Genomic DNA, 16,480 nt, shown 5'->3' on the forward strand with positions numbered 1-16,480 from the left:
ATCACGATTGACCTGTTGGACATCCCTGCTGTACAGCATTTCAGAATGCCAATTCTGAACTTCACAGACTCAGTAGGGATAAATGAAACTATCTATACTCCACCTAAACACAGACTTTAATGCAAATAAATGCCACCTTCCTCCATACACTACACTCCTTTAAATGGTTCCAGAGTACCCTCCGCATATGGGTGTTTTTTGGGGGGGGAGATGCAGAGGGAAATCACTAACCCTCAATTATGGTTTGGATCTTTGGATCCAAGGTACAATAAATGAATAAAACAGGTAAAGAACACGAGACTCTTCACCTCAGGGTTGTGGTTTGAGCCCCATGCTGGTCGAAAGATACCCGCATTGCAGGGGGGGTTGGACGAGATGACCCTCATGGTCCCTTCCAATGTTGCAATTCTATGATTGTAGCATAGGCACAATACCACAGGGATGGGGAACTTTGGGTCCAGAGGCCGGATTTGGCCCTCCAGGTCTCTCTGTGTGGCCCTTAGACCTTCACTGGCACTGCATGACACTCAACTGCTTTTGCCTGGAATGTGTCCTGGATTTCCAATAACGCCTCTTCCATATTTGGATGGGGGACAGAAATGGGTGTGTGATTGTGTGTAGACACTAGCCTACTGGAGAAAGGTAACATTTGCATCTGTTGCTCCACCTACTTTTGCCTTTGACCCCGCCCACCTCTGGTCTGCGGTCCCCAGAAGGCTATGCAACCCTTGTCTCTCTACCCCAAACCCCCTGGCAATACTGATTAAGAGTCCTCTGTGCTACTTTAATCTGATTCCATTTTTCCCATTTCATGTTTGTTTCTGGACGAATCTAATAGGAAACAGACCACACACAGACGCGCGCAGCGACCTTGGATCCATATCAAGTCCGATTCCAAGAAAACGTAAGCAGTTTCAGCAGAAACACAGTGCCCATCAAGACAACAGGAAGGGAGATTACTGTGGAAAAAAACAAACTGCCTGTTCATATCTCTCGTGTGTCTGCGAAAACCAGCTCATTCATGGTTTGTAGAGCGAGCTTTCGTAAGAACATATTAACTTGTGCCAGGGTAATTTTCCTTTCCCACCCAAGGCACTCTGAAAAACACACAGCCTTCTTCACAGTAGTATTCCTGCCATAAAGATACTCCCAATTATGGCAGGATTTTATTCCTTTCTTACACGTTTAGACCATTCAACAGCCACACAGGCTCCCCAAGCCTCTTTACGACAAAATTACAATCAATGCCTTCAGAGAAACAATTTAAAGGTTGAAACAGAGTCACCAAAGCTTTTTAAAAATCCACAGTAAGCGAGAGTGTAGATAAAATCTGCAAGGTTTAGACAAGGTTCACTGCAAATATTACAAAGCAGATGCTAACATGAGCCATATTCAGACTGTAGTCAGAGACTGTCCACTTTCAGACATTTGATGAAGGCCTTTTTTAAAAAAAATATCCAGCTAGTTTTTGAATTTGGGATGCTGGGTACTTCCAGACTAAAGTTTATTATGGGATGGGGTGCTCCTCGCGCATGTCAGATTTTTTTGTAGCATCCACACTATGTCATTATTGTGAGAATACCAGTCTGCATTTCCTCCCCATTTAATCCAGATTTACCCTTTCACCAGGGCAGGAGGTGGAGGAAATAAGCAGAAAGGCAAAACTGAAAAAGCCCTGGTGCTAACAACCTGTTTGCGATATCTCAATAATGCATTTGCAAGTAAAGTCACCATCTGGGAGCTCCTTCTCTATTTTGTACTTAAAATTAAATTGAGTTTTGAGGAGGATGGCGGACTCGATGCCTCTTGTCGACGGTCTGTTGTCAGAGATAATTATGTGGTGCTTAATGATAGCCAGGCCATAAATCCTGGCTATCACATTCTCTCTTGGAAAACAGAGAGAACAGGGGTTTAACCTCCGGTGCCCGGAAAAGGCTGCTTTTCACACTGGGAGACCAATAAGTTTCGAGGGACCTAACCGGGAGATGAGTGACATAGAGCGGAGGAACCAAAATCGTGCCCAAACACCACATAATAGTCCTGAGGGTCAGTCTTTAGGGCATAAGGTCAGCAAAACCTCCCTTTTAAAAATTACTTTTCAGGCTGTTATTAATTATGACTGAGATGACCCATCTGTCGATTGAAATTTACATCTGGAACGTGAGCTGGCTGCCGGCTTAAGATGAGGCGATCATTAAAAGGCTGAAAGCAAAACAAAATTTGCCAAACGGAGATCAAAAATCAAAACCATACACATCACAGCCTGGAAGGATACAAAGACACAGCTCAACTCCAACAGGATAATAAAGTGCAGTGGGGCCTGTTCAGGACTCCTGTTTTAAGGTTCCACGTCCCCTTCCAGGATACTCCAATATAGCGGTACCTTGGTTCTCAAACTTAATCCGTTGCGGAAGTCCGCTCCGAAACCAAAACGTTCCAAAACCAAGGCACCCTTTCCCACAGAAAGTAATGCAAAATGGATTAATCCATTCCAGACTTTTAAAAACAACCCCTAAAACAGTAATTTAACATGAATTTTACTATCTAACGAGACCACTGATCCATAAAATGAAAGCAATAAACAATGTACTGCCAGTCATACAATCAATCAATCAGTAACTGAACTGGGTTCCACACAGTCACACAAAAAAGGCACAAAAACGCAAAACAAATAGCAAAAACAGACAGAACTCAGCGTAACACTCAAAACGGAAGTGAGGAACTCAAAACGGAAGCGTAACACTCAAAACAGAGCACGTTTCGACTTCCGAAAAAAGTTCGCAAACCGGAACACTTACTTCCGGGTTTGCAGTGTTTGGGTTCCAAGTTGTTTGAGTACCAAGGCGTTTGAGAAACAAGGTACCACTGTATACAGTACCTGCTTCCAAGTTTTCGCTCACCAGCCCCACAACAATCTGTCAGGATCCTGAGGGAAGAACTGAAGCTGTTTTCCTCACCCCTGAAAGCTCTGAAGTTTAATTTCTCCCGGAGATGCAGCCTTCACGTCACCCCCACCAAGACTGCCATGTTCACACATGTCCACAACGCTACAGACTGACTCCATCTGCGTGCATCTTAAGGACAATGCTTTGCACAGAGCAGAGAACTGCCACAGGCACTCCTGCTTCAGCAAACGACATACCTTGAAAGATTCGATCGCATGCTTTGTGGCTGCCTCCATACACCCAGTGGCGCAGTCATTTTGACAACCCTGCAAGAAACAAAAAGACAACATGGTTTTGAAGAATTTAAGCATATGGTCTAGGGACTCAAAAAATGGGGAAACGAAGTCAATTACCGCTTGGGGCAAGACTACCTGAGGGCTACAGTTTTTGCAGCTTGCCAGCGTACAAGACATCTTGTTCTGTGCCTTCGAATCTTTCTGGCTCACAAGAGGATTGGCTAAATCCTACTTTGTGCCCAGTGCTAGGGACCCTGAGACCCCGAGGAACAACAGCACAATTGTTTCAAAATTAAAACCTGAACTAGGACTTGGCAGCAGCCTGCAATTCTATCTGTTCAATCAATCATCAAAACATACATTTATTTATTTATTTATTGACATTTTTTTTAATGACCCCGCCCCGGCAAGAAAGACATTTGACTCAGCTCGCATTTAAAGGAGAACCGACCTATTCCACACTTCCCAAAGCAATCTGCAGATTTAAAACACAGCGCTTGCCTCTGAAATTCACACTTGTGCAATTCTGCAATGCAGCTCTGCAGGGAAGTAACGTACACATAATCTAGGGTAAAGTTTGCAAAAGAACGCATATATTAATGGGGAGGAGATTGAACTGGACAGAAATGGCAAAGCTGACAGCGAAATTAAGAGATCCAAACGATGAAGAACGGAGGCCCTCCATGGACTCTTTAAAAAACAAACAAACATTACAGTCATATGAAATCAAGGGCAGGATTTGAGATCAAAGCGGCAGAAGAAGAAGGATAACATAACTGCAATAGAAAAAAAACTTGGTGTAATAGATAAAGATATAATGTCATAGAAAATGTTTCGAGTAAATGGGGGTGGGAAGTCAATTCATGTAATAATGTAACTATCTGATTCAAAGATCATGAAAATGTTTGAAAAAACTAATAAAAAAATATACGGCAAAAATAAATGAATGAATGAATCGCAAACGGATGTGTAAATCTGGAGAACTGAAGGTAAGACTGGGTGTTGTAGCATGGGGTTAGTGATTTTAGTAAGTGATTTCAGCTTTCTGACATATCAGGCAGGAGACAGCTTCTTCATGTAACACTCTTTATTCAGGCAAACAAGACTGGAGACTGAGGAGAGGGAAGCTACATTTATAGGGACAGAAGACTGGCTAGAAAGGATACATTTTGGAGGGAACAATCTCAAGCAATCGCAAAGCTGCCTTTTGGTGGGAACCAATAAGACTGAGGATCTAAACACAGCAGCTTAACTGAACCAATAGTAGCTGTTCCTTCTGGAACAGGAAGGCAGTTACTTCACCCTAATGCGAATACAGACAATAGTAATACAGATATAAAAACCATTGAATTAATACACAACACTGGGAAAATGAGAAACCAAGAGAAAACAAAATGGTCAGGTTTACCCATTCCTACCTGCAAGAAAACCAGTGATTTAGCAATTCTCTCTTTCTTTTCCTAAGGATGGAGTGAATGTAACTCTGTTAATAGAACTGGCCTAGTCTCTGCATGCATTACTAAAATCCTGTGTGAATTTACTAGCACTAACAGGATTGTCACGATTTGCATATTGCCTTTCAGGTCAACTCGAGGTCAGGATGATTCAGAGGTGAGCAACTCAGCAACCTGAGTCTCTTGAGGGATCCAGCAGTCCATCAATCTTCCTTTGATATTCTATCTACGCCATTCCTGGGTGACAACCAACCTTTCAAATGCAGCAGGAGATTAGGCAGGTTGGCAAAATGCCTGCAAGCAGAGTCCTCTGCAATGCAACAGATAATACAGCTCTTACCCCTCTTTAAGCCCCAAAGGAAAGGCAGAATCAGGGTGTGCCTGGCAATCCCACCCCCCACCCCCTCCCTGTTTGTGCAGAAAGCAAAAAAGAAAAAGCTTCACCCGGGAGTCTTAAATATGGTTGGTGTGCTGTATCTTCTTCTTTGGCGCTCACTCGTAACCGAGTAAGGTTGTCTTCCATAAACACTCTTTTAACAAGGAGTCCGTAAGTGACTGTGGAGGCCAATTCTGGATCCACACATCCTTCCACAGTGGGGACATTGGTTTCCGGGTGGGAGTTGATCACGGTGTGGATTTGCCAAGCGTGCCTTCCTCTTAGCACGTTTCTCCCTTGCGTTCTGAGTTCGAGTGTCTTCAAAGTCCATGACACCTTTGGTAAACGCTGTTCTCCAACTGGCACACTCGCAGGCCGGTGTTTCCCAGTTGTTGGTGTTTATACTACATTTTTTAAGATTTGCCTTGAGACAGTCTTTAAACCTCTTTTGTTGACCACCAGCACTACGCTTTCCATTTTTAAGTTCGGAATAGAGTAGTTGCTTCGGAAGATGATAATCTAGCATCTGCACAACATGACCAGTCCAACGAAGTTGATGTTGAAGAATCATTGCTTCGACACCAGTGATCTTTGCTTCATCCAGTACACTGATATTAGTTCGCCTGTCTTCCCAAGTGATGTGTAAGATTTTCGGAGACACAGTTGATGGAATCTTTTGAGAAGTTGGAGATGGCGTTTGTAAGTGGTCCATGTTTCACGAGCATACAGTAAGGTTGGTAGTACAATAGCTTTGTAAACAAGCATTTTGGTTTCCCTGTGAATGTCCCAGTCCTCAAACACTCTGCACTTCCATCGGGAGAAAGCCACACTTGCAGAGCTCAGGCAATGCTGGATTTCGGCATCAATGTTGACCCTTGTGGAAAGAAAACTGCCTAGGTAGGAGAAGTGATCAACATTTTCCAACGTTACACCATTGAGTTGGATTTGTGGCGCTGCAGAGGGGTTATTTTGTACTTGTTGGTGCAGCACTTTGGTTTTTTGGATTTATTTTTTTTGTAAAAAAATTATTAAGAAAATTTAAAATCCATACAAATTATCAACAATACAACCAATTACATTTCCCCCCTCCCCCCTCCAGGACTTCCCCCAGCTCCCTTAACTGTTTTGTTAATTCATATTGTTTCTGCATGTTATACAATTGTAAATATTATTTTCCTGTTGTTCAAATTCATGTTCCACTAATAAAATTTGTGTATGTTTATTCAAATCCTGCCAGTGATTCTAAGTCTCTTTGTTGTTTTTTCAAATAGTTTGTAAAAAGTTCCCATTCTTCCTTAAAGTCCCAATTGTCCTTTTCACACAATTTACAGTATTTGTTAGTTTTGCCATTTCCACATAGTTCATCAGTTTTTCTTTTTGGATGTTGAGCGACAGGCCAAGCTTTTCGTAAGCTTCTGCAAAGATATTTAGGGTGGTTTAAAGCTGGCCAGGCTTGTTTCAGCCTACGTTTCTGGGGAAAGACCTTTGCCAGACAGCATGGCAGAAAGTGCCCCATCATGCAAGTGTGAGTTGGACACTGGTCTTTCAAAGCTCATCTGCAATGGTGCGAGTGATCGTCTTCAGAACAATAGGAACAGTCCAGTCTGACCATCCTGCTCCATCAACCACAACGTTCTTATTAACTAGGACAACGGATGTTTGCAAAGGGATCAGTTGTGGGACCTACATTGGCTCCCAGTACGTTTCTGAGCACAATTCAAAGTTTTGGTGCTGACCTTTAAAGCCCTAAACAGCCTCAAAGGCCCAGTATACCTGAACGAGCTTCTCCACTGCCATCGTTCAGCCCAGACACTGAGGTCCAGCGCCGAGGGCCTTCTGGCGGTTCCCTCCCTGCGAGAAGTGAGGTTACAGGGAACCAGACAGAGGGCCTTCTTGGTAGTGGCGCCCACCCTGTGGAATGCCCTCCCGTCAGGTGTCAAAGAAATAAACAACTATCTGACTTTTAGAAGACATCTGAAGGCAGCCCTGTTCAGGGAAGTTTTTAACGTTTGATGTTTTATCGTGTTTTAATATTCTGTTGGAAGCTGCACAGAGTGGCTGGGGAAACCCAGCCAGATGGATGGGGTATAAATAAATTTCTTCTTCTTTGTCAGAGGACTGCCCTCGCTGGAAGGCAAGGAGTTGCCAGGGCTTTAACGGTATCGCGAGCCCCCGTCTCAGATGCTGAGCAATTCATCTTCATCCAATGGGGGAAGCAGTGATCCCTCTAGTGGGGAGGGGGAGATGGGAGCAGGAAATAGGAGTCAGGGCTCTGACAGGGGAAGAGAGCCCTCGGACCAAGCAGATGCTGGAGGAGAAGCACCCCTTCTGTCTCCCCATTTGCGCAGAGGGGAGAGACGCAGAGGGGGTAGGCGGGGGTTCCGCATCCCGCGCCTTTTATGCTGGGCAAAGAACCGGAAGAGGTCATTCTTGGACTCTGCCAAAGGATGAGCTGGACGTTTTTCTCTTAGCTGCACTGTATATATTTGCACAATAAAGAAACTTAGTTTCAGGAGTTTCTGCGTCAACCTGGTTACTCATGAGCAGCCACTGAAAACCTTACATTCTTCTTCTTCTTCTTCTTCTTCTTCTTCTTCTTCTTCTTCTTCTCCTCCTCCTCCTCCTCCTCCTCCTCCTTCTTGCAACAGAGAACTTTCCAACTTCCATCCATTGCTTCTAAAGCTAGAAGGCTCAGACCATGGGCAGTTCCTCTCCTTGTGAACCTAGATCACCACTGCTAGCTAGAATAGACAAAACTGGTGTAAACCAGAGCTTGCCAACCTTCCTGGGCCAATGAACCCCCCCCCCTGCAAACCAGAGAAATTGTTGTGGGCACCACACACATGCACTGCAAACAAGCACACACTACAATATATTCTATTGGCTACAACAGAATGTCATGAAGCATGCCATGACGCGGGTGGCACTGTGGGTTAAACCACAGAGCCTAAGGCTTGTCGATCAGAAGGTTGGCAGTTTGAATCCCCGCGATGGGGTGAGCTTCCGTTGCTCGGTCCCTGCTCCTGCCAACCTAGCAGTTTGAAAGCACGTCAAAGTGCAAGTAGATAAATAGGTACCGCTCTGGCAGGAAGGTAAACGGCGTTTCCGTGTGCTGCTCTGGTTCGCCAGAAGCGGCATTAGTCATGCTGGCCACATGACCCAGAAGCTGTACGCCTGCACCCTTGGCTATTAATGCGAGATGAGCGCCACAACCCCAGAGTCGTCCGCAACTGGACCTAACGGTGAGGAGTCTCTTTACCTTTACAACAGAATGCCATGAAGCCTAATTGCAGCAGAAAAGAACATCCTGTCAGAACCAGGGAATGTCTCCGAGAGTGCATGTGAGCCGATGGGTGCCATGTTGGAGAACCCTCCTATAGGTAGACAAACAATCTGACTGGGTATAAGGCACCACCTCCTGGCGATGAAGCAATAAAACCACTAGCACCTTTGCAAAGATAAGCAGGGTCTGGTATGGTTTCAAATTGGATGGGGCACTGCATGTTGAGATACCTGCATTGCAGGGGGTTGCAAGGGTCAGCAACCTTTTTCAACAGGGGGCTGGTCCACTGTCCCTCAGACCTTGTGAGGGGCCGGGCTATTTTTTTTGGGGGGGGGGAGAAATGAACGAATTTATGCCCCACAAATAACCCAGAGGTGCATTTTAAATAAAAGGACACATTCTACTCATGTAAAAACACGCTGATTCCCAGACCGTCCGCGGGTCTGGTTTAGAAGGCAATTGGGCCGCATCCGGGCCCCGGGCATTAGGTTGCCTACCCCTGGACTAGGGGACCCTGGGGGGTCTATGATTCATATATCTGTGGTAGCAAAATGAGAGCCCCTGGGTCAATGGCCACAGCCCAGCTATTTCCTCCCCAAACAGGCCAAGCAGCCCACAGGCAATCCAGAGGTCCATCACCTGCGCAAACAAATGCTAATTGTGTGGATGGCACATTTAATTAAAATGCAAAATAAAAGGAAGTAGAGCTCCCATCACAATGCTTTTGCAATGTTGCCTTCAAAGCTGGAGATTTTCAAAGCAGCATTCCTGCTGCCATTTGCAATACAACATCCTTTAAAAATTACTACAAACAGCAAGCTGTAGCAGAGACATTTAAATATATATATATATATATATATATATATATATATATATATATTGAAGTAAAATTAATAGTGTTACTTCAGCCAGGAAGCGATGAAGAAGGTTACTTGAAAAGCAATAACGGTACCCACTGGGGAGTTTGTGTTTCTTTCTTTTTTTTCCTTTTCTTTTAAATAAATAAATAATCCGCTGCTATTTCATCAAGCAGAGAAAGTGATGTCGCTGAAAGGCTGAGTCACTCAACTCTATTTTTAACACCAGCTGAAATGGCTTGCAACTCCTAGTGACCTTTCTGAAGAGGGATCTGAAGAAGCCCAGGACTACATCCAGGTTACTGCAAAGCTAGACACAGATGAATTATTCCCACCCCCACCCCACCCCACAATTCCATTTGACGTTGAATGGGCGCAAAAAGAAATATTCGGGGCGGGGGCGGGGGGGGGGAAATCCCATACTGTGCAGTGAACTGATGGTGTTTGCTGTGAGATGCTGATTCAAGAGGTCCATTTCTCCCTCACCTCACCCCAGGGCTTGACTCTTGGGTGGAAAAATGTCACTCTGGAACGAACGTCTACCTCACAGGGTTGGTGTGAGGATGAAATGAGGAGGGAGTGAACTGGGTATGCCACCTTGAATAAACACAGCAAAGGTGCTTTGAAGCTGAGAGAAAAGGTGAGGAGAAGGCGACATGATAGACGTTTATGGAATGGGGAAAGTGGATAGAGAAAAAAGCTCGTCTCCCTTTCTCATAATATCAGAATTTGAGGACATTCAAGGAAGCTTGGAAGATTCAGGGAGATAAAAGAAAATCCTTCCTCATGCAGAGAAGAGAAGAAGAGGAGGAGGAGGAGGAGGAGGAGGAGGAGTTTGGATTTGATATCCCGCTTTATCACTACCCGAAGGAGTCTCAAAGCAGCTAACATTCTCCTTTCCCTTCCTCCCCCACAACAAACACTCTGTGAGGTGAGTGGGGCTGAGAGACTTCAGAGAAGTGTGACTAGCCCAAGGTCACCCAGCAGCTGCATGTGGAGGAGCGGGGACGCGAACCCGGTTCCTCAGATTACGAGTCTACCGCTCTTACACCACACTGGCTCCACACAGAACTCCCTCGCACAGGAGGCAATGATGGCCAACAACCTAGATGGCTTTGAAAAAGGATTAGACAAATTCACAGAGGAGAGAGAACTATCAATGGCTATTAGATGCTGGAAACCTAGTGGAGCAGCAATAAAACTGTGAGCGCCTTTGCAAAGCTAAACAGGGGCCAGTGTGGTTTCAAATCGGATGGGGGACCGCGTGTTGAGATTGCAGGCTAGACCCTGGGGTCCCTTGCAACTCTGCAATTCTACGTTCCTATGGAAAACCACGTCACAATTTCTTCCATCTCTTCCTCCCTACCTCAGCCCATTTAATTAATAACGTCAAGAATGGATTACAGAATTATGCAAGTCCTAAATCTTTACAAGCAGTCTCAGCAGTTATTCAGCATAGCAATTAAGTTAAGCAGACGAGGTCAGCCAAGAAAGTGTTGCCTTAGAGGAAATTAATATTGTTGTGAGGGTTGTTGGATTTTTTTAGGGGCGGGTGGGCGGCGTTTTAGGCTGTAAGGTTCCTGAGTCCCTTTAAATCCATTGGACCCAGCAAGGGTTAAAATCGAATGGGGGATTCCATTGTCGAATTGGACAGGCTAGTGTCTAAGCATGGCCACTGGTCTGAGGAAGGAAGCTGCTCTGTGCTGGAGGGCAAATGGGTTGGTCCACTTTCTCTCACCTGGCTGGCACTAAGGAAGACAAAAGCCAGAGAGATGGGTGGGTGAGCTAGGCTTGAGGCAGGCAGAAGCCAGAGAGAGAGAGCTATGCTTGATTTCTGCTAGAATCCAAGGCTGGGGCTATGGGAGAATGCTGGGGTGTTAATGCTGTCAGCCCCTCCAGCATAGGCTCAGGTTGTATAAATGTGCAAATAAACCATATATCCTAAAGAGATGCACCACAGTCTCCACTGCTCCCCCTCATTCTGAGGAACCTGAACCCTGGGCAAGAGCCTGGAACCCCTGGAATCTCGCACCGCTCGGAGATTGGGGTGGCATGCGACAATATGCACGTTGCTTGTTATCTGCAAGTTGAAGGAGGTGTGCAATTAGTGCAAGAATTTATATTATTTTATTTAAAATTTACTTTTTTTGGGGGGGGGGAATGCCCTTTATCCAAAAATAAGGAAGGCAGTATACAAGGGAATTCAAAAATGCAAATGAGTTATGAAAACCAAGCCAACGGTTACGGATAAAGCAATTTAACCAGTTTAAAAATATCATACTCTTAAAATGCCTGGGCAAATAAATCCAGTACTGGAAAGGATGCGGTGTCGGCACCGAGCCAAAATGGCAGATAGACGTTCTGTTTTGGCGACTGCAATCTTGGTTTAAGGAGCCATTTGGCGCTTAGCTTATAATACCTGAGTTTCTAACACCAGACTCCTCAAGGGACCTCACACAGCAGCTTTATGGCAGAGTTTAAAAAGCCACAAACCAGTGGCTCAGAATTCCTGTGGTCCTGGAAATCAGATGATCACAAATCCCAGGCCACTGCCTGCTATAAAGCAGTATCCAGAGCGGCCAGCCTGCGCTGAGTCCTTGCTGGTTTTCGGAGGACCCAGGAGCTTAGGTCAGGGATGTTGCCTCGGATGCACAGAGGGACAGATGCAAAGCAGTTGCTGTTTTTACTTGGAATTCCAACACTGTGTGGCGAAGACTGTCTCTCCTGCTGAAATATACCTCTTAACACTTGGGTCATGGGGCCTGTTTTCCGAAAACTCGTGCATTGGTTGTCCTCCTTTGACATCAGCATCACTTGCTTTGGAAGTGGTGGCGGCAGTGGCAGAGGGAAAGAAGTGGCCAAATGAGACATTTCCACTCTTCTGAACCCGGAGAACAGAGCCTCTAAGTATCTCTTTTGTTGACCTGCCTGTCAGACCAGGCATTAATCCATTTGTTTAACAATTGCATTGTTTGCCAGTGTGACAACAGGGGCAAAAACAGCAACTATATTAAAGCTGCTCGCTGCATCCTGTTGACCTATAAATCTCACTTCCTATATGCAGATAATTCTCTCTTTGTACCACTGAGTGACAAACAAGACACGCTCCTCCTCTCTTAACAATTGAGAACAAGGAACAAAAAGGCAATAAGGACCAGGAGTCTGTTGTTTACACTAAGACTGAACTCTGGTGTAAGCTGCCTCTAAACATGCACAAGTGTTTGTGCGAAAGGATGCACACTTGTTGACTTGTGAAGCTCAGGCACACAGACAGCACACTTGTTGAATGTTACATGGGAACAACAGCCCATAGGAACATACAGGTGAAACTCGAAAATTAGAATATCGTGGAAAAGTCCATTTATGTAAGCAATTGTTTTCATTAGCTACTGGAGTTTAATATATGAGATCGACTCATGACATGCAAAGCGAGATATGTCAAGCCTTTGCTTGTTATAATTGTGATGATTCTGGCACACAGCTGATGAAAACCCCAAAGTTGAAATTGTTAATTTGGGGTTCTCATCAGCTGTACGCCACAATCATCACAATTATAACAAATAAAGGCTTGACGTATCTCGCTTTGCATGTCATGAGTCGATCTCATCTATTAGTTTCACCTTTTAAGTTGAATTACTGGAAGAAATGAACCTTTCCAAGATATTCTAATTTTTCGAGTTTCACCTGTAAGGAGGTTGGAGAGAGGAAGGGAGAAGGGAGGAAACAAGATTAATGCAGAAAGGCTACTAGCCATGACAGCTATGCTCTGCATCCACGGCTGGAGACAGAAATGCTTCCCAGTACCAATTGCTGGGAGTCACAGGAGGGAAAAGTCCTCTTGCGATCAGATGCTGCTTTTGGGCTTCCAACAGCCATCTGGTTGGCCGCTGTGTGAACAGGATGCTAGACTGGATGAGCAACTGGCCTGATCCAGTGGATCTTTCTTACGTTCTTATGACTCCACCAGAACTGGTAAGGAGGAACTACCTCTGCAGTGTACTTCTGCCTCTGAGCATGTTGACATGACCCCTTATCCATCGGTTGGCCTGTTTGGCCAACAATCATGTCGTCACTTAATCGGCTGAGTTTGCTATTAGAAGGAAAGATACGATCATCAATAACAACAAATGCAATGTTCGGAGCAGCTATCAGGGCAGATCTCCACCTTTCCTCCGTAAAGATTTGGATTTATATTTAAAGATAATAAAAGAGTCGAAGTTGCAGGCACAGTCCTACCACCATTAAAATTCCAGGGCAGCAAAAACGTCTTGTACCCTTGAGTATTGTTTCCAATACACCTGTCAGAGGCAGGTGAGGGACGGATTTATGATCATTCCAGGCTGGGCAGCTCATGCAGCCAGCCAAGCGCACTAATCCATGGAGCGTGAAGTCAAACAAGAATGGCTGTGCAGAGGTGCCGAGAGTCTGTCTTCGCGGACCAGGCCGCTGTGTTTATTCTGCTAGAATGAGCCTTCCAAAAAGAGTTAAATTTTTATTGCTGCGGGAGAGGAGGCCATAAACGAAATGGATTGGCTGTATTTACGTCTGCAATAACCCAACAGGAAGTTTGACTGGGTAGCTACTCCCTGCTCTGCCTTAGCACTAAAAGGGCCCCTGTTAAAAATGCTCACAGAGCAAGCATGTTTTGAAATAGGACAGGGCTAACTTCAGTCTCTCAAATAAACAAACCTAGAATCGTGGTGCACCAATGTGTTTTAAGAAGGCAATAAATCCTATGCATGTTTCCTTGGGAGTTGTGTTCAATGGGGCTTAGTTGCAGGTGAAAGCAGTGTTTGAAATTCGCCAGGCACATTTTGCACCTGGCTTTCGGCTACTTGCGACCAAGTGAAGATGCCCAGGTGCGAGGATGGTGCTGTTATAAGAATTTTAAGGTCTTTCATATATATATTAATAGTTAGTAACGTACCAAGCAAATAAGGCCACATGTCTGAAAACAACAGACAAAGACAGGCCTCACTCCATTTTGTCTCCTAGCTGGCCAAGTGTTTTCATCTGCAGGGAGGGGGTGAGAAGTCTCTGCCTGAGGATGGGCCATTTCCCTCACAAAGGACAGCCATTAGCCCTACCGGCCAGGGAGGAAACCTTTTGTTTTGCAGAAATGTGTGTCTGGGAGGGGTCAAGGAGAGATGGCATGTTGTTGTTCAGTCGTGTCCTACTCTTCATGACCCCATGGACCAGAGCATGCCAGGCATGCCTATCCTTCACTGCCTCCCGCAGTTTGGCCAAACTCATGTTAGTAGCTTCGAGAACACTGTCCAACCATCTCATCCTCTGTCGTCCCCTTCTCCTTGTGCCCTCCATCTTTCCCAACATCAGGGTCTTTTCCAGGGAGTCTTCTCTTCTCATGAGGTGGCCAAAGTACTGGAGCCTCAGCTTCAGGATCTGTCCTTCCAGTGAGCACTCAGGGCTGATTTCTTTGAGAATGGATAGGTTTGATCTTCTGGCAGTCCATAGGACTCTCAAGAGTCTCCTCCAGCACCATAATTCAAAAGCACCAATTCTTCGGCGATCAGCCTTCTTGATGGTCCAGCTCTCACTTCCGTACATTACTACTGGGGAAACCATAGCTTTAACTATACGGACCTTTGTCGGCAAGGTGATGTCTTTGCTTTTTAAGATGCTGTCTAGAGATGGCATAGGTGTGGAAAATTCCCAAGTTACCTCCTCTGACCCCTCCCCCCCCAATTTGTGATGTAGCTCTGGTGTATCTGGGGTGGTGGTGGTCTTGGGATAACCTCTTCTGTGATTGGATGCTGTTTCTGGGGGTGGGCTAGACTCCAGGAGGGATTTTGAAATGTCTTTATAAGAGCATGCCTGCATTGTTCTGGGTCTTTTCCCCTGAAAATCACCGCTGTTGCAACAGCTTCAATAAAGACCAAGCTTACTAGCTGCTTTGCTTCTCAATCTTCTCTGGTTGGCCTCTGTTTTTTTACTCCTACCAATGGAGAACCTGCAAAGGACTTTGCAAGGGCTCTTGTGTACCCCATAAGGGAAGAAGGGCAGATTTTTTCTTACAACAGTGCCTGACTCTCCACCATCTGGAGGTGCATGCCTGGGGATCCTTGGATCTTGACTGCTCTCACACACAAGCAACTCATCCTGTAGAATTCTAACCGTAATATTTTATCTGCGCAATCCGAATAAATTTCAGCAACCAAAACGTCGTACTGGAAAATGGGGCTTTTGAGCTGTCTGGCCCCAAAATGGCAACTAGACAACTCTGTTTTGGCGACTGTAACCCTGGTTTAAGGAGCTATTTGGTGCCTAACTTATATGTCTGAGTTTCTAATACTGGTTCAGTGGGGCTTAGTTGCAGGTGAAATTTCCTAAGCAACCATGTGTGGCCCATTTCCCTTTCATAGTTAAGGGACAATTTGTTCTATAATGCTCATGGCCTTGGTGGATCAGACTGAGTTCAGCAAACAAGAACAGGAGGAACCAGTGGAAACTCCTTCCCCACCCCTCCACTGCCTCACTAAGCATGACTCAATGCTCAAGTCTGGGTAATTTTTCTACAAGCCGCATCTATGGGGTTTACTGGAAAAAAAATTCCTATGCGCCTGACTCACATGATGAAATGTACCCTGCGCACCGATAGAGAAGTGTACTAAATCAGGGGTGGGCAATTTGAGGCCTGTGATCCCATTTCATTTGACCTTTGACCCCATGTAGGTGACAAGGAGGAAGAGAGTAAAGGGGGGGAATCACACCCGCCTCTAGCTCTGCCCCTGCCTAGTTTCAGCTCCAGACCCATGTGTCATGCGGCCCTTGAAAGATCATTCCAAGGCAATGTGGCCCTCGCAGAAAAAGGTCACCCTGAATCATCAGGTGCTTACTGGGGTTTCCTCCCTCAAATATCACACACCACAGCAGAAAAAGACCCAGCCCTGGCAGACCAGGCAACCATCTTGCACCCAAAGCACTATTTGATCTTGCATTTAAATTCTGTTTACGAACAGTAAGCATCAAAGGAAGGTAACTCTGAGATTCTAGAACGTAGCCAGAAAGACACGGATGTGCCAAGATTTTTTAAATCTGATAAGGCAAGCTAGTGAAAACCTCTGATTATCCCCAAACTCTGTTTTCACTGGATTGATGTGGGAAAGGAAAGGGAGAGGCACTTATCTTTCAGATAAGCAAAGCCGTTTTCATTTTCAGCTGCGTACCGCAATATTTGCCGAAGTCCTTCTAATGGAGGAAAGTCAATTTAACCTCTAATAAAAATAATGGCTTATTTAAGAGGATGAGCGCCCAGCGTTTTACTCCACCGCCTGGTTTCTTAATGGATACTTTTGTGAGACAAAGCAA

The 16,480-nt window shown here is 45.3% G+C and overlaps 1 protein-coding gene across 3 annotated transcripts in view; it reads right to left on the minus strand.

Moving 5' to 3' along the window:
• BCAT1 (branched chain amino acid transaminase 1) overlaps positions 1-16,480 on the minus strand; it is a 61,171-nt gene that overhangs the window by 37,684 nt on the left and 7,007 nt on the right. For 2 of the 3 annotated variants that reach the window (XM_033161672.1, XM_033161674.1), the window contains exons 1-2: positions 3,317-3,373; positions 3,143-3,211 (exon numbers count right to left, since the gene is read on the minus strand). In XM_033161672.1, the coding sequence (XP_033017563.1) occupies positions 3,143-3,211; positions 3,317-3,358 (111 nt within the window). In that variant the 5' untranslated portion in view covers positions 3,359-3,373. Of the gene's footprint in view, positions 1-3,142; positions 3,212-3,316; positions 3,374-16,480 lie in introns of those variants that run through there. The other variant, XM_033161673.1, reaches the window with a different exon arrangement.

This window comes from Lacerta agilis, chromosome 10 (genome assembly GCF_009819535.1).
Source record: "Lacerta agilis isolate rLacAgi1 chromosome 10, rLacAgi1.pri, whole genome shotgun sequence".
In the NCBI taxonomy this organism is placed as follows: domain Eukaryota; kingdom Metazoa; phylum Chordata; class Lepidosauria; order Squamata; family Lacertidae; genus Lacerta; species Lacerta agilis.